Source organism: Antechinus flavipes, chromosome 4 (assembly GCF_016432865.1).
Source record: "Antechinus flavipes isolate AdamAnt ecotype Samford, QLD, Australia chromosome 4, AdamAnt_v2, whole genome shotgun sequence".
NCBI lineage: Eukaryota > Metazoa > Chordata > Mammalia > Dasyuromorphia > Dasyuridae > Antechinus > Antechinus flavipes.
The window spans coordinates 49020612-49040258 of NC_067401.1; the positions used below are offsets into that span (position 1 = coordinate 49020612).

At 32.6% G+C, this 19647-nt stretch overlaps 1 protein-coding gene across 2 annotated transcripts in view; it reads left to right on the plus strand.

Moving 5' to 3' along the window:
* TRIM33 (tripartite motif containing 33) overlaps positions 1–19647 on the plus strand; it is a 128473-nt gene that overhangs the window by 31821 nt on the left and 77005 nt on the right. For both annotated transcript variants that reach the window (XM_051992963.1, XM_051992964.1), the window contains exon 2: positions 14288–14406. In XM_051992963.1, the coding sequence (XP_051848923.1) occupies positions 14288–14406 (119 nt within the window). The remainder of the gene's footprint in view (positions 1–14287; positions 14407–19647) is intronic.

Genomic DNA, 19647 nt, shown 5'->3' on the forward strand with positions numbered 1-19647 from the left:
TTCATTTTTATAAAGCTGCTGGATTCCAGAAAAAATGCAACTCCATAAATTGGAACCAGAACTAGTACCCTTCCCATTATATCACAATGTCCTTAGTGATTTGAAAATTATGTTTCAAGTAACCACTATGTGTAGTAGGTGCTATGGAAGATGTGATTAATGATAAGTACACTTTTATTTAGGGTTGGAACAAGGGTACCTAACTTGGTGATTATTAACTTGCAAAAAAATTTTGATTTCTTTTCAACATGTTTGATTTCCTTTATAATTGTATGTTTTAATTTATACATTTAAAAAATAACCACAGGCTTCTGCCAAAAGCAGCTATGATCCCCTTCCTATGCCCCTACCTGCCCCTTCCTTCCCTCTTTCTCCCTCCCAATAAAAAAGTTTGGTGAAGACTCTTGGGCTAGAAAGATTATTCATATACTGTATTTTGTTTTGGTAAAAAGAGAAAACAAGGGAAAGCAGTAATTTAAGTGACTTAAAATGTTATTTTAGAAAGTGGGTAGGACTTTTATTTGGTACATTGAATACAATGTTACATTATAGTCTAAATGCTTTGAACTAGCAGCAAATAATGATATATTGTTGTAGTATAGGTCATTAAAATTTTAATTTTTTTAAAACTAAATTTACTTTGTTAATAAATTGTATAGCAAAAAGAAGTGAAAAACTTGTTCAATTTGATAAAATTGCATATAGGGCATGTATTTGAAGTTTAATGGAGTCACACCATATTGTCATATATAAACATGTTACAAAATAGCTAATGTTGTAGTATTTTAATGGATCCATCAATGCTAGTCTTCCCTTTAGTAGTATAGAGTCTATTCATAATTTTTCATCCTTTTTATTTCTGTCTCCGTATGACATCTAATGTTCAAAAAGCTTTATTTTAGATATTTTTAAGTTTTTGCGGTTATCTAGGTTTGTCTTTTATTTTTAGCTTTCATTAGATGAATAGTCTACCTACCTCCTTTTCTGAATGCAAATTTTCTGGGTATTTTTTATATTAATGTTTGGAATATTAAATCATCAGTAGTAACAGTAAAACATGTAGCAAATGATTTCTAGGGCCTTGTACTGTCTGTGAGCCAGATGTTCCTTAACCCTTTTTTAGATATTGTATTTAGATGTGCCTTTCATCCATATAACACTGCTGAAAGAACATTGGTGTTAAAAAAGATGAGATTTTTGTGTCTGGGAACAGCTTGAAAACAGTATGCTTCATTAAAAAAAAAATGTTGGCTTGACACTTTATGATCCATTAGTTTGAAGCCCTCGTTCTGTGTTCAATTTGTTTTGATATTTGGCTTAATGGATGACATAGCCAAAATAATATATCATAGATAACATGGGTACAAATTGGGGCGGGGGGGGGAAGCACTGTTAGTTGTAGTTTACTAAATGTGGGTAGTAATTTTTTAATCCTGTTTAAAAGGTATGAAAACAATTTCTTGAAATATGACTAGCAAATTTCTATCATCTCTAATGCCATTCATTTTCTTGTAAACTAATCAGAATCTGTTCTGTTTTCATGTTTTTAATAGATGAGTTCAAAAATTACTAAAATTCTTGAAAGAATTTTAAAGAGGTTCGAAAATTCTCTTTCCATATTTAAAGTATTGAGACAGCAGGTTTTATAGGTAACACAGAATTTTGGGCCCTTGAAAGAAAAGATGTTTATTATTTTTTAAAACATCAAGTGGGGTAGTATATTATTTATCATCACAAAAAAAGAGAGCAGGCTTTTGAAAAATTATGAAAGGTCTTTTCAATAAGAACTGTTTCTATAGGTCAATAAAATGATTAACAAATAGTTCTTTTATGTCATTTGTAGGTTTTTTTTTTTAATTGGAAAATGTCTCAACCTGTATGTAGCAATTTATGAAATTATGAATCAATGTGAATTTTGAGACCCTTACAATGATTTATCAATAGTATGTAGATTTTTTTTTGGTGGGAGTGGTAGTGCTCTCAGTATTTTGTTTTTCCAATTACATGTAAAGCTAGTTTTCAGTATTCCTTTTTGTAAGATTTGAGTTCCAATTTTTTCTTCCTCCTCTTCAAGGCAGTAAGCAATCTAATATAGTTCCAGTATATAGTTTTTCAACAAACATTAGCCACATAAAGAAGTTTTAGGAGGAAAATTTTATTAGAAAATTATTTTATTTCATCTTTGTTGAAACTAATCAAAATGGCAATTTCTTTTTGTTCAAACACAAAAAAAGCCAATATGCTCCACATCAATAAAGATATGCTCATTTTTCTATCTCCATATATTGATAAAACTTTTCAAAGCAGCCTCCCTTTAGTGGACTTTTTTTCCCATAAAAGCTGATTATTCTTGGAATGATATTAAAATACATATATGCAGCCTCTCACTCATTTCTCAAAACAAATGATTGTCTTTGCCCAAGAGCCCACAATTTTAACTAGTGCTTGTTGATCCATATTTTATACTGATATATCTCTTGAACTCTTAGCAGTAATAGAGTTCAATATAGTTCTTCCACATAATCTTATTTTAAAAACTGTCAATTATAGACATTTTTCTTGATGTGATATTATCATCATTTAGCTTTTTCAGATCACCCAATTTCTTTTTTTTTAATTAAATTAAAATTTTAAAATATAGTTTTTTATTTACAAGATATATGCATGGGTAATTTTTCAGCATTGACAATTGCAAAACCCTCTGTTCCAATTTTTCCCTTCCTTCCCCCCACCCCCATCAGATGGCAGGTTGACCAATACATGTTAAACATGTTAAAGCATAAGTTAAATACTATATATGTATACATGTCAATACAGTTATTTTGCTTTACAAAAAGAATCGGACTTTGAAATAGTGTACAATTAACCTGTGAAGGAAATAAAAAATGCAGGCAGACAAAAATAAGAGGGATTGGGAATTCTATGTGGTGAATCATAGTCATCTCCCAGAGTTCTTTCTCTGGGTGTAGTTGGTTCATTTCATTACTGTTGTATTGGAACTGATTTGGTTCCAGATCACCCGATTTCAACATCATATTTTAATTTCATAATTATATTTTTTTCTGAGTGATCCCTTTAAATAAAGAATGAAAAGATAGAAAAAAATAATTTAGCAAACTAATCAACATATTCAGAAAACCAAAAATAATGATTTTTTAAAAACCTGAATATTATCAGTGTTGTAAGCCTATAAATCCCACTTCTTCAAAGAAGCAGGAGAATGTCTTCTTATTAGCCCTTCTTTAGGTCTAGAATTTCAAAGCATTTAATTTTGACTTTAAAAAAAAATTCTTTCCATGTATGTTATTGCAGTCATAAGATACGCTGGAACTAATTATATATAGGTAGTTTTCTCATTTTTATATTGACACAGCCCAACTATGGGACATGAATACATTACATAAGTCATTATTTCCAAAGTATTTTGAAATGTGATTTTTAAATATCTCCTAAATATTTTTGGTAGTTGTTTTGAATTGCATTTCCCTTTTTATTAATTTCTCTGAAGTTTTCTTAATTGTCACATAAAAATGTTTTTGGGTTATTTTGTTTTGGTTTGTTTTGATTTTCTTTAATACTACTTTATAACTTAAGTCACTATTTTTCTCAGTTTCTTTGCTAATTCTCTGGGATTTTAAACTCATATATCTAAGATGTTAACAATTTTATTATGTTCTTTGATAAAATATTTTAGCTAAAGCATTTATGAACCCAAGGTAAATTCCAAATTATAAGTAGCCAAAAAAAATTATCATTATGACAAAATAATCTTTTTTTTTTTCTTTTACTTGTAAGGATCCTGATACTCAGTGTGTAACCTTAATAAATTTTTAAAAATTGTTTTTGTTTGTTTGGGCAAAATTATTAATAGCTTATTAACAAAATATAGAAGTAAAAAACCCAAATCTCTTGGATTCTTTTTAAAAAAAAGATCATGAACTGACCTGATTTTTTTCAAAATGTTGATGGATAACTATAGGGGAAAATAAAGCCTGCTATGAAATAGATTGTACTCCAATATTATTTTATCTTGTTTTCATTTATAAAACAGTGATCATGATTGTCATTTATATAGTGCTTTACTTTTGAGAAATTCTTTTCCTATTTTATCTCAATAATTGTCAGTTGTGGCCTCATCAATTTAATAGAGATTTATTAATAACATTTTTCTGTATATGAAATTTATTCAACTGAAATTAAACTGAGGCACAGAACTTTGAGCATGGTCATTTTATTAGCAAAGCTGGAAGTTTGTCAATGATTCAGTTCTCAGTCTACTCAGATAGTTAAGACTTCAAATGAGGTCATTTTTTATGGACAAAAGGAGCATCAAAAAACTATTATAGATGCAGAAAAGATGATTGTTTGCCAAGTTAGAAGCATCATAGAGGTGGGAGAAAGCTCATTAGTTATATCCACCTGAATGACTAGTAGTGTAACAGAGATAGTAGACCATACTTTTTTGATTGACAGCCATTGCTGCAAAGATAACAGACTAGCATCACCTGCATCTTTCAAGGATAACAGATTTCCTTGACAGAAAAAATAAAACAGTGATTAGCAGGAAAACTGAACTTCCAAACTTAATTCAGAGACCAATAAAACAAAGAATATGGATAATGATACAAAATGAAATCAGTTACAGAATAAAATCTATTTTATTTTCTCACTTTTTACTATGACATGTCATTGATCTATTTGTGTGGTAGTCATAGGTCACAGCTTAGCAATATCTCTGTCACTTGAAGAATCTATTCAATATGCTAAAGGCCATTTATTGCCTTAATGTCTTAAGACAAAAGTAGTGCTTGGCCTCTAGTTCTTTCTTTTTGACTTAACGGCCTTCTTTTTATATACATGTCCTCAGAGATGTTTTAAGCATTTCCTTGTATTTCACCATTTTTGACATGCAACCTGCTTATGTTCATTATGCATATTTCTACTGCCTCTTGAGTTTTCTCAAATTCTTTCCAGACCAAAAATATGAGCTTTATATATTTTTTTCTTGATATAACAACTCTGAAACACCATTCATTGACTGAAGTGTAGAAGTTCTGTTATCTATGTCAATGGAATCAATATCCACACCGAACACATTCATGCCTTTGAAGCTTTGAAATAATAAGTAATTTTAACTGACTATATGAGTAAATTCATTCTATAGAATCTCATAGAAATAAATATTAGAGTTGGAACCAACATTAGACTTTTGTCTTCTCAAGTGGTTCTAAATGTTTTTTATTCCAGAAATCTTTTTAACATCATTTTGAATCCTTAAGGTGATTTGATGTACTTCTTTTTCCCCTCCAAGTCTAAGGGGCACAGATTTATTATAATTATAATGCCAATTAAGCACGGTAAAGTTCCAAGGGAATCTAGTTGATTTAATATATTTTTTATATTATTATTTTAGTTTTATTCATTAAGTGCCTAAAATATTATCTACAAGATATTTTTTCATTATTTTACAAATTTTTGTTGAATATAAATAACATTTTAAATTAAGTAATTTTTTTCCCTAAAGCACAAGTCTATTACCTCTCTATTCAATAAACACCACTGTTTCCCTATTGCACATAGAATTAAATAAAAACTTGCTTGTCATTCAAAGACCTTCATAACCTACTCTCCTTTCCCCTCATCTTCCAATTTTCTTACATGTTGCACTCGCTCCACTTCTCTCCCAACTTGTGATATAGTCGTTAGTTTTGGACTCTTTGCTTTCCCTAATAAGAAACACCATTGACCCTGGGATATTCTTTATCTTGGTCTTTCTCCTGGATTCCCTGTTTTCCTTCAAGTCTCAGCTAAAAATCTCAGCTTCTACAGGAAAACTTTCTTGATTCCTTTTAATTTCAAGTTTCTTCTGCATACAGCTTGTTTCTTCCTAGTCTTTTGCAAGATGATCTCACTATTAGATTATGAGCTCTTTGAAAGCAGAAGTCTCAGTCTATCTGTCTCTGTCTCTTCTCCCTCTTCTTTGTACTAATAGCCTGGTTGTCTAAAACAACTTATAACTTACAACATAACATAATACAGTAATCATATTAAATGTATGACACTGATTTTTAAAATTTTTAACTGATTTTTAATATTAGGGTTAATTCTTAAATCTAGTATTACATTTATTCCTTTGTTTTGATTTAATATATCAATAAAATGAAAATGGTGGCTCATACAAATGTGGTAGAAAATGTTCTCTTAATTAAAGATGAAAAATTCATTTATTTTTAGTCATCTAATCAATTGAAAATAATTACTTTTGTAAATTGCTTTTCTACTCATTAATGACATGCATAGTATTAAACTATAAACGTATTTAAATTAAAATGCATGTATTTATTTTTACCAATGTTCGTGTGTAATCTAGTATTTCTGAGGAAAGAATCTTTTCTGCTTTGACTGTCTTCTCATTTCCCACTGGCTACAACTTTCAGAAGAACTCTACTGAAGTTTTTTGCCAGCCAATTTGTAAATATTCCTGTTAAGGATAAATTTAAAATCAGAAAACAGTCTTAAGCTGTAATGAGAGAGACCTGTTTTCTACAAAAGATTATGGTAGTATGTGATGGTTTGAAAATGGCTTGTGTTGTGCATGCCCAGTAATCATGGTTTTCAAGCCTCCCAATACATCATGAGTGTTGTTAACACCTTGGTCATGTGATTATATAGGTGATTACAAAGGAATGATTATAGGAAAACAAACAGGAACCAAGAAGATATGTATCCCTGCACTCTATAGAGAATATTCACTCACGCATCTCCCCATATCTTGGGAATTGGTTTTTTAGTGAATGTTGAACCTCTGTGGCTTTTAAGAAGCATGTTGATAACAGGTTGTAAAACTATAACATGTCATGTTTTGTAAGAAGCAGTCAGAATTTGATGTAATTAATGTACAATCACCAGGATGATTGTATACATGAATATGATGATTTTGAATTGTTGCAGTACTTTATGTATTTGAAAAATGAAGTCTTTCTCTGAGAAACTTGATATAAAATTTTTACCCCAGGTTTCTGCTTCCCTTCTAATCTTGGGTTGCATTGGTTTTGTTGATAAGTAATTTTAAATTTGATATATTCAAAATTATTTTGTAATACTTTACTTTCTGTATTACCCTTTATTTCTAAATCATTTATCCATTTTGATCTTAACTTAATATATACAGTTTGAGATATTGGTTTATACCCAGTTTCTGTCCATATCATTTTCTAGTTTTCCCAGAAATTTTATCAATGAGTTCTTGTCCGAAAAGCTTGGCGTTTTTAAGTTTATCAAATAGTAAATTACTGTAGTGATTTAACAATATATATTGTGTATTTAATCCATTTCACTTATTCACTACTATTTCTTATCCAGTACCAAATTGTTTCGATGATTAACTACTTTATCATATTGTTTGAAATCTGGATGGCCTAACCTAAGTTTAAGGTGTCTGCAGTGCTAAAAACAAACATGTTCTTGGTTCTCTTAACTTCATCTTCTTTGACCTTTTTGAAGTATTTAAATATTGATTATTCCCTGCTTCAGGATCTTTTTGCCTATTGGTTTCTGAGAAAGGGAACTGAATTATTTTTCTCCCTTTGGAACATATTCTTTGATTTCCTATGCCAGTGTTCACAGTGTTTTGATGTCTGAATTGTCCTTCCTCCTACTTTTAGCCATTTGGATTCCTTCTTTCCTTAAAAGCCTAATTCATATGTTATCTATTTTCTGAAACCTTCTACTATACCTGCAAGTCAGTGATACCCTTTCTCAGAATTGGACTTTTCATAGTACATTACACATTTCTAATATCATGGGTTTTTTTGCTTTTTTTTTTTTTTTTTAAATAAAATTACCTGTGGATGTCGCATATCTAGCTCATGGTCTTTAGACCATGTTGTCAATGGTTTGTATCAGATGCACATTCTACTATTGTTGCTAATTGTCAGCAAAGTATGGAGTCAAACAGTCTCTGAGAAATTAAAAATGGATATTACATGTAGGAGTTTGGAGAGTGACATGGTGCTTATAGAGGTGCTCACATGGGTAAATGGTATCATGTAATCATTGAGAAACACTAGTCAAAGATGTCATCAGTGAAACGTATAATAGAAAAAGAAGGTAGTCTGATTAGTAAGGGATGACACCCAGAGTGCTGTACTCAGGTTTGTGTGATATCAAAAGAAAGTGAATGTTTAATAAACCTAATTGGTAAATTGATGGGAATACATGTGCAAAATTCAAACAGGATGATTGTAATAAATATAGCTGTAAGAATGAGATTGCAGCTACATTTTAATACCCAAGGATGCAGATTTTACCTGTGGTCTTATATAAATGAGATTTTTTTTTTTTAAACTTAGATATGAAATAGAAAAAAGGAAAAAAAAAGAAAAAGAAAAAATTGCCATGTGTACAGCAGAACATGAGAAGATTCAAAATATGAGCCATTAAATTTTTATTTCAAGAAAGCTATTCTTGCTGCCATGTTTTTATTTTGCTTTCTTGTAGATTTTCTTAGGTTTTCTCTGTGCACTTTTTACTTTATTCTTTTTTTTCCCCTTTCCTTCCCCCTTATTCCCTAGGAAGGCTATAAGTATGAAAATATACATTCTCTTTTTCTCTCTCTGCCCCACATAGATCTCTCTAATTATACACAAAATACCTATATAATTATACACATCTGCATAAGGCCATTCTATGCTTGTTTATCTTTTGTTTCTCTGTAGGTGGATATCATCATCCTTCTTAAGTCTTCACCAATTCATTTCCTATACCACAGCAATATTTCAACCTTACACTATCTTATTTTAAATAGTCCACAACAATATTAATATGGCTGACCTATAATTTGGTTTTTGTATTTTTCTCTTTTGATTAAATTTATTATAGCTTTAACTTGAGCTCAATGATCTGTGCTTTTTTTTTCCTAATGAGTCTTATCCCTGCTGATTCCTCTGCTTTACTTCTTCCTCCTACCTTTGCCTTTCCCTTCCTTCCTTATCCCATTTCTCTTAATCTATACACTCTTCTATACCCCCATTACCCTTACCTTTGAACAAGATGAGGTGAAATCTTTCAAGATAGTTGTGAAAATCCACTAAGGCTTCATCTACTTCAGAGTTTGGGAAAGCCATTTCTGAACCCCGCAGGGGCGTGTGCGTGCGAGAGAGAGAGAGAGAGAGAGAGAGAGAGAGAGAGAGAGAGAGAGAGAGAGAGAGAGAGAGAGAGAGAGAGAGAGTCAGACCTAGATCATACAACTGCTGAGTATTGTGTCAAATTCAGGGCCAATTCTCTAATCACTGCTCCATCTACTTGGCCCTACACAGGTTTGCTTTTTTACAATCATACCATAATTGGCTGTATCTCAATCTTTCTTTTGAACTTCCCAATTACTGATGATAGTCTTAGCATATAGTTTACCTCCACATATAAAACAAAACCTGTTTGTATTTATCATATCCCTTGAAATTAGTCTTTGTTTTAAAAAGAGAAAAGAAAAAGAAATTTATCTTTGTTTTACCTTATATTTTAAGGAAATTTAGTTATACCTAATTTAGCTCTTTTTTGAGTCTTGGTAAGGAAAAACATTTACGTTAACTATGATCTGTGCATCTGTAATACCACTCCTGGGTAGGGGACGGTTATTCCTTACCTATCTAAACCTTCTTATCCTATGGAACTTTTCCCTTCTCCCCCACCTCCTGTTAATAGTCTAAGGAACATTTTTTGGCATAACATTTCTCTCTTTTGCTCCATATCCTGTTGAATAGATGCCTTTTTTCACCAATGTTTACTTTTCAGTTTGTTCCTTTGGTCCTCTCTCAGCTACTATACAGTCTCCATGATCATCCACCCTTTTCTTTTCTCTTCATTTTTTGCTATCTACTGGAGTCATTTTTGCTGCTTACATAGACAACAGTCTTACTTGTTTCTCCCATCTTCTTTAATTATTGAAATGGACTGATTGGATGAAGTATTTATCAGTATTCAGTCACATGTTCCCAGAATGAAACCTTGGGAGGTAATTTACTCTCTGCAGGAATGAACTTTGAACCTGAGATGCAGGAAGTTGCAGGAAGTGACATGATCTGTGGGAGGCAGCCAGCATTAATGATCATTGGTCAAGGATGATTACATCCTGTTAGTCTACCCAATGAGAAGGCTGAAGTCTTTTGCTTCTAAACCCTGGTCAGGTTCCAGGAGCACATGACAGGAGCACGGGATAGCTCCCAGGTGTGTGTCTGGGCCCCTCTCTCCCTGCAGGGATTAAATAAATGTTTTCTCTTTGTCCCTGATCGAATCTCTGATTAGTTAATTGGATTGGGAAGGGCTTCTTCTGTCCCACATTATCATTCTCTAATCTGCCTTTTTAATGAGGTCCAATAAGAAGTCATGATGATACAAGACACAAAGATGGGAAGTCTTCTGGAATGAATTCACAGGCTTAAGCCATCTCTAGGTCAAGGGGCAAAGCTTTACTTAATGAACTCTCAGTTAACAAGGGGGAAGGTGGAACCTTTTATGAGAGAGTACATTAAACAAGGTATACAGCAAATCAACTGTTGTCTTGGTTGTCCTGTTTATTCAAGATATTTTCTGGATTTAGTCTATAGCTTTAACTAATTTCCAAATTGTGTGAGGTGACAGTTCTATCTGTACAAAGTAACTCCAGAGAGTTGCTAGAGTCTTCATCTTAGGACCTTTTATAAACACTAAAAAAAAAAAAAAAGCTATCTAAACTTATTACCTCTACTTCCTCCACTGTTGTTTTCTCAGACTTTTGAAATCTAATTTTTGGCATTATTTGCCTGGAATTCCTTTCTTCAGAGCTATTAGTAATGATTTTTTTTGTTTGTTTTTAACTTTTTTCATTATTTTACTGTTATTTTTCTTCAAGTTTGCATTGTTGTAGTCCTAAGATATATTGTCTTCATTATTCTTTCATTATGTCCTCCATTTCATGTCTTTCTACAACATTCTATTTCATTTATGTATCATAGACTGTTTAGCCATTCATCATTTGATGAGTAACTACTTTGTTTCTAGTTCTTTGTTGATACAAATAGAATTTCTATAAATATTTTAATGTGTATAGGACTTTTTTCTTTATCTTTGATCTCCTTAGGATTTTCTTTCTTCAATTTTTGTTCCAAAGGACTGGGTCTCCTGTCTAATCCAAAAAGGAAGTACAGTGGATGCCCAAGAGCTTAGTTCTACTGAAGATCACAGAAGCTTTGACCCAATTCATTTCTGATTGAGGTTGATAATTACAGTCCTTCTTAATTAACTTTGTTCTCTTCCCACTCATTGTATTGGTGCTAGATTTAGTACAAGAGACACTATTGACTTTAGCCCAGAAACTCAGAACTAGCAATTTACCAACTTCAGTATCCACATTAGAAAAGATTTACAGGCATGTGCCACAAACTCCAGCTAGGTAGTGAATTCTTTTTAATTAAAATTTTTTTTCAAATGAAGATCTATCTTCTTAACTCCCATGCCCCTCTCATTATCTCCATTGGACAAGCAAGAAAAACCTGCCAATACAAATATATAGTCAAACAAAACAAATTCTAAAGTTGGCCATATTCTTCTCTCCCGCACTCCCTTCCTCCCCCTCCCCCCCAAGTCTCATTATGCACTCTTGAGTCCATCACCAGAAGACTCATGGAATAATAATAATAAAGGCTACCTACCTCCTGACAAAAAGATAATGATTATAGTTCATCATTGTGTTTCTCAAGAGTTTTTGCAACTTTCTCATTTATTTATTTGTTTCTCTCCAGTTACATTGAAAACTTTTTATGTTCCAAATTCTCTTCCTTATTCCTGTCCCCAGCCCCCATTAAGAAACCACATATGAAGTTATGCACAGGGAAGGCACAATTAATAAACATGTGTTAAGCACCTACTATGTGCCAAGTGCTGTGCTAACTTCTTGCAGAAATTGAGATTTTAACTGAAACTTGAAGTAAGTCAGGGAAATCAGGAGACAAGAGATGATTCCATACATGCATAGTCAGGAAATGGACTGTTTTGTATAGGAAACATCAAAGAAAGTCCAACGTCACTTAATCAGAAAATATTTGGAGAGGTAGAAAGGGATCAGGTAATTAAAAAAAAATCAAACAGAGGACTAAAAGATTTTATGTTTGTTGAGTGTAAGGGAGTGGGAGATGTTTAGAGACTTGAAGCAGGAAGAACGACCAGCAAGATTACTGAAATAATACCATTTGTGAGGTGGTAGGGGCCTTACCAGATTAGTAACACTGTTGGAGGAAAATCAAAACATTGCATTTTAATATTTGAAAGTAATGAAGAAATCTTGATATCAGATTTCCTAAAAGATTTAGAGCACTTAATTATACTCTTACTCTACTGAAATCTATTGTGTTTGTTATATAAATGTGAGGGATGTTAGAAGACCCTTACCCAAAATGACTACTCAGAGATCACTCAGTAGAAGGCAGAAAAGTTGTTTATTGAAAACCTCCGGAGGATGAGCGGTCCCATCGCAAGATAAGAAAGAGAAAGCTCGCTGTAGGAGGGCTAAAGAAGTAGTAAAGATACATAGCTTTTATACAAGAAATTATATCACAAGTAAGAGAGCATTGAGAAGGGGAGGGGGAGGCATCTAATTGGTTGTTGCTATTTGGGGAGATTGGAATGGAAGGTTTCTGTTTCCCTGAAATCTCCTGATTTCTAGGAAACAGAAAGTCAGGCCTTCAGGCTTAATCAAGCAGACAGTGGTCCAGCTAATAGACTAAATATTGATAAATGTCAAATACCAATAAATGTCATCAGTTCAGGTTAAGTAAATATGTTTCTAGCTGGCCAAGGCTCAAATAGATATGAGCCTGCACATATACAGGTCATAGGGGAGACACAGAAATAATAAAATACAGAAAAAGAATTCATACATTCCTGTAAGTTCTTCACCTTATCTATTCCCCACATAAACATGGAACTAAATTTAAGCCAAGTAATATATGTCTTTTAAAAAATGGATAATTAGAATAAATTAGACAAAAATATAAAGATAGTAAAACATAACATGCACATGTCATATAATTTTTGTAAGGATCATGGTTTCAAGTTCTAGCTATTCTATACCTGCTAATTTTAGGCCTGGGGCAAGTAACTTGAAAGTTGTCCACAAATAGTCTTTTAAAAGCCTACTTTAGTGCTAGGACAAAAAGGAATATTTAGGAATGAAAAATCTTCTGGTGACTGCTAAATCTAAGAGTACTTCAAGTATTTCTGTCATTCCCTCAGTTTTGTTTTTTTTTTACCATATTATCTATCTATGATTGTTCTTTTTCTTTTTCCTTTGCTTACTCACTTTATTTTACTTCTAGAAACTTAATATTTTAATCAGGTTTTAATCTAGAGCTCTGTGTAATGTTTTTCCAGGTCTCAAGTTCTCCTTATTATTTTCTGAATTCTGCCCAACTTCAGGCATTCCTTCTCCCCCAAGCTGCATTAGTATATGCAGCCATGTTGAAAATGTTATTTCCTGTAGTATTGCATTTACTGGGTATGAGCTAACTCCTTGCCCACAGCTGCATCCTGAGAGCTGCTAAGCTTGGTGATCAGAAACTAGAGGTTAAGGGATAAAGGATAGAGGGGGTCCTTCAGTCTTTCCCATTCAGCAGTCTGCTCTTTATTAGATGAAAGTTTGTGAGGTAAAAATTCCTATTGCTGTGAGATAAAAGTTGAGTTGAAGTTTCTTGTTTGGCTGTTCCCAAGACTTGCTCTTTGTTGATTCAGTGGAGTAAATTTGGAGGTGGGTACATTTTATTAGATTCTTTCCTGAGGTCCTTTGAAGTTGTTTCGGGTAGACAACTGCTTTACCCTTTCAGTTGTGCTGCTCCTTGTTCGTTTCCTGGCAATTTTCTATCTTTTTGTTGAGGAAAACTGTAGAGCTTGAAAATTTCTGACCTGTTGCTGTCTTCCCAGAATGCAATCCTCTTATCTATTGATAATAAGAATGGCAGAATAGATAAATTAGTAATAGTTTTCCTAGGCATTTTTCTGTTCAGTTTTGGGAAACAATATTCATTTTGATTCTTCATATTGAACTTGCGTTAATTTTCACCAAATTACATTCTGGGACAAATGCTAACATTGTTTACCACATTGTTTGAATAATGCCTTTTTCTTTAGCTCTTTAGACATAGGAGTGTGTGTGCTGGAATTATTTTAGGTTTCTTTTAACATAGTGACCTCCATGATTATAGTGAAAGATGTTACTATTACAGCATATTCAATGTAATCCTTTCATTATTTTTTGCAGTTGGAGTAATACGATGCCCAATATGCCGCCAAGAATGTAGGCAAATAGATCTTGTTGATAATTATTTTGTGAAAGATACATCTGAAGCACCTAGCAGTTCTGATGAAAAATCTGAACAGGTAGGCTCATTACTTTATTTCCTTTACCACCCCTCTTGTTTTAACATGCTGTGATGTTTAAAAAGTTTAAGAGAAATAATTTCTGGATAATTTAATCATTTTATTAATAAAGATATTATGCTTATTAATTTAAAAAAAAGGGCAGGAGCACTCTTGAATGTCTGTCAGAGACCCCTCATGGTGATGGGGTTACAGTATTTATACCCTTGGAAAGATGGGTGTTCCTAAGGGTGGCAATCAACTCTGATTGGTTAACAGTTAATGAGAGAATGAATATTCTAATGAGGGCCTTGAGTCGAGATGTGTGATTTGGATCATCCAATTCTTGGTTAGAAAGATATCAATTTCCATATCACCTATCTGATGAAGAAAAGAATCCTTCTTTTTCCAGACCTATCTCAGTAAACCATAGTGAGGAAGAATCCATTTATTAACCTAAATTTATTGGCTTTGAGAAAGATTTCCCACACTGGTTGATTTCTGGATAAATAGAAAAAGAGAAAAATCTTGGTCCTGATTCAATAATTAGTTGACTACATAATTAATTCAAATTCCTTTTCCAGTTATACCAATGAAGAAATCCCAATATATGACAAAGGTGCATGCTAAAATCCAAAGTATCTAAATCATTAAAATGGATTCCCTTTAGCTGTTAGTTTTCTGCTCTTGGTCCCTAAATGTATATGTAAGTATGATGAAGAAAACAATATATATTTTTTCAAAGATCACCATGTAGAAAATCTTAATCTTCAACACCTCCAGTCCCTTTAGCAATAATGACAGGAACATGTTTAACATAAATTGGACTATTTGTTGTCTAAGGGAGAGGGTGGAGGGAAGGGAAGGAGAAAAAAATGTGGAACACAAGGCTTTTGCAAGAGTGAATGTTGCAAACTACCTATACATATATGACAGTTTGCAATCCAGAGAGACTAAGATCATGTTTACACAGTAATATGAATAGAGGGCAGAATGTGAATCCAAATTTTCCCGACTCAAAAGTCCAGCATGTTCATATAGCAAACCTTCACTCCTATAAATAAATAATCAATTCAAATTAAATTTTATAATTTAATCTTTATTCTTATATATACTATTTTCTATCTGGTAATAAAAATGAACTATTTAATAATTTTTTCTTTATTCTACTTTGCATTTAACTTTTTTAGAAGGAAAAAAAACATATCCATTAGCGATTTAAAAAAAAAAAACTTTCATTTACTTTCATTACAAAAGAAATAAAGGGAAAATAACAACAAGAAAGAAATAATAGCAATGAAAGAGCTCCTCTCTGGCATACTGTCCCAATACAGAACCACTGTACAATTATTTCACTCATGAATATTGGTGGGTTATAGGGGTCACATTTAATTTCTAATATGGGGTTGTCTTGGCTGTCTAACCAGGAGTGTACAAATGAGCGTAGTCTGGATCCAGACTATAGTTTCATTGGATAACTTGGTGGGCTTGCTTCTGGCATTTCTGGGTCCTACAGACCAAGATGACAATAACTTCAGCAATTGTATCACTTTAAAAAAAAATTTTTTTTAAAGAACTGCAAGGAGGAGGATTATATTTACCAATTGATTATATACACATGAGTGAAGGAAAAAAATTCTTAATTCTATAAGGAAATGCTATAGGTTGAGAGCCCCAAGATCAGATTCCTTAAGAAAATAATTTTCTAACAATTAGTAGTAAAAGCTTAGAATACTGAGATGCAGCCAAAGCAGTACTTAAGGGAAATTGTATATTTCTAAATGCTTATGTCATTAAAATAGAGAAAGAGCAAATCATTGAATTAGGCATAAAACTGAGGAAATTTTAATCTTCAATTAAACACCGAGATGGAAATCCTGAAAGTCAAAGGAAAGAGTAATAAAATTGAAAGTAAGAAAACCATTAAATTGATAAATAAAACTAGGATCTGGTTTTATGAAAAAAAACAATAAAATAGACAAACCAGTAGTTAAATTTCAAGAGGAAATAGAATAATTAAATAGCCCTGTATTAGAAAAAGAAATTAAATGAGCTATCAACAAGCTTCCTGAGAAAAAAATCCCCAGGACCAGATGGATTCACTAATGAATTACATTGGATATTTAAAGAATAAATCTATTGCTCAGTAAAATATTTGGAAAAATAAGCAAAAAAGAAGTCCTACCATTTTTCTTTTATGATACATGTGATAGTGATACCTAAATTAAGAAAAGCAAAAACAGAAAAGGAAAACTGAGGACAACAATGTTAACTAAAATATTAGCAAGGAGATTACATCAATCAATCACAAGGATCATATACCATGTCAAAGTAATGCAGGAATGGTTTCAGTGTTAGGAAAATTATTGTAATTGACTGCATCAATCACAAAATTAACAAAAATCTTACAATTATCTTAATAGGTGGAGAAAAAGTTTTTGACAAAGCACAACACTTATTAAAAACAATAAAAAGCATAGATATAAATAAAACTTTCCTCAAAATAATTAGAATCTTAACTACTGATGATGGTTTGATCATCAATAAGAATTAATGAAGATGAGCTACAAGCTTTCTAATTAAGATTAGGGGTACAAAAAGGATGTTCATTATCCCTACTTGTTGGGATTCTTACAAAGTGATGTCAGTTGTCTAATTTTAGCATCATTTTTAGCAGTTCTCTAGTTCAGAGTTCACACCTTTCACACCTTTAAGAACACATTAGCATTTGAGATTCACAAGTCAGGATTCAGTATGAGATTCACAAGTTCTGTGGAGGAAATTCACAAGTCACAGTTCCCACAATCCCACTCTCAGAGGAGGAGTCAATCTTTGAGTTCACACCTTTAAGAGATCATATATAAGAAGCTCTTGGAGCCTCATCTAGGAGTCAGTGGAGGAGATTCAGAGCCAGGATTCAAAGAGAGTGATAGGCTGAAGCTGGAAGAGACAAAAGACTAGCAGCAAGAGGTATTGGAACCAAGGAGAGAGATAGGTCTTAAAGAAAGCTAACTGGGCTATTTTGGAAGGGACAATAAAGGACTGGACTTTTAACAGCTGGCTGCATTTGAGGTGATTATTACTCCGAACTGAAACTAAGGCTACCTCCAGAAGCTCCCCAAGAAACCTGCTCCCAAAGAACGATTATAATTTAGAAAAGAAGAACATTACACCTACTTATATTCGATATTATGCCAGAATTGCTAGCTATAGCAATAAGAGAAGCAAAACTATCACTCTTTGCAAAAGGTATGATGAATCCTTAAGGAATCCTTGAGAATTGATTAAAAAACTAATTGAAATAATTAGCAGCTTGTAAAGTTTTTTTTCCCCCTCGGGATTCAACTTTTCGGGTTTTTTTAATTAAAGCTTTTTAATTTTCAAAAGATATACATGGATAATTTTTCAACATTAACTCTTGCAAAACCTTGTCTTCCAATCCCTCCTCCCTTTAGACAGCAAATAATCCAATATATGTTAAACATAGTAAAAATATATATGTTAAATCCCATATATGGATATATATTTATACATTTATCTTGCTGCATAAGAAAAACATCAAAAAGGGAAAAAATGAGAAAGAAAATAAAATGCAAGCAAACAGCAAAAAAGAGTGAAAATGCCATGTTGGGATCCATACGCCATTCCTACAATCCTCTCTCTGGGTGTAGATGGCTCTGTTCATCACAAGATCATTTGAACTGGTTTGAATCATCTCATTGTTGTAAAGAGCCACGTCCATCAGAATTGATCATCAGATAATCTTGTTGCTTTGTACAATGATCTCCTAGTTCAGCTCATTTCATTTACTGTAGTGGGCAGCAGTATCCTGCTGTCCCTCAGTCTTGCAACTTATCATTCCTCCAGGATTCCTCATTTTTTCTCATCTTCCATATCTAATCTGTTGATTTCACCCTTGCAACATAACTGATGCTGCTTCTTTTTTCTTCTGACACCTGCTATCATCCTAGTACAGGCCTGTATCACTTCAGTAGCCTCCTAATGCATCAAGTCTCTCCTCATTCCAGTCCATCCTCCAACACATCCCCTATTCAGCCACCAAAGTGATTTTTCTAAAATTAAGATCTGATCGTATCACCCACTTAACTTTCAACTTTTGTAGTTTCCTGTTGTCTCCTACATAAGATATCACATCTGTTTGGCATTCAAAAGACTTCATAATCTACCCTTTTCCTATTTCTTACTTTTCCAGTCTTCTTACACCTTATCCCTCCAACATGTATTCTTTCATCCCATGAGACTGGCCTTCTGGCTGTTCCACAGATAAGAATCTTAGCTCCATCTTTTTGTTTCTGGCATTTTTTCTGTATCCCCCTTGCCTGGAATCTTACTTTCTTCCTCTCCTCCTCCTTTCCTCCCCTCTTTCCCAGAGTCACACAGCTAGGAAATGTTAAGTGTCTGAGCCCAGATTTGAACTCAGGTCCTCCTGACTTCAGAGCTGGTGCTCTATCCACTGCACTACCTAGCTGCCCCAGGTTATTTTCTATATTTTTGTTTGCATGTTGTCTTCTTCCATTAAATTGTAAGCTGCTTGAGATCAGGGATTGTCTTTTATCTCTTTTTGTATCCCCAAAGTTTACTTAGTATAGTTCCTGTCAGATAGACACTTTATAATATTTATTGATTGGTTGGTTACATAGTTTTCATATTTTGTATGTCTTCAACTTTCTTTGTGTCCATAGTTCTTTGCATAGTATTTGACACATACATATGCTTAATAAATGTTTATTATTGGTTTAGTATTATGATTTTTGGGGGGAGGGGAAGAGCGTTTTGTGAAAATCTGTTCCAGTGATTGATTTTTTCATTTTTTAACTGGTACAAATATTTTTGATGATGATTTCTCTGCAATCTAGTTTGAGATTATTTTAAACATACATTCTTTCCACTTTTTTCATTATTATTAGCTTAATGACTGACACATAGTAATACTATATAAATATTATCTCCCTTGAGATTCTTGATCTTTTTATTTTTTGTCTATCATGTAACTAATAGCATTAAATAAGTAAATTAATTTAGGTAGCATTATTTTCAAGATACCTCCTAATCATGAGCAGTTGCTATCTTTCCAATTATTTAGGTTTCTATTTGTTTTTCTAAAGATTATTTTATAATTATAGTGATATGCTTGTTTTGTGTCTTTGTAGGTAGACTCCCAAGTGTCTTAAATATTCTGTAGTTATTTTGAATGAAACTATATCTTTTCTTACTGGACTTTTTCAGAATATTTCATGAAAA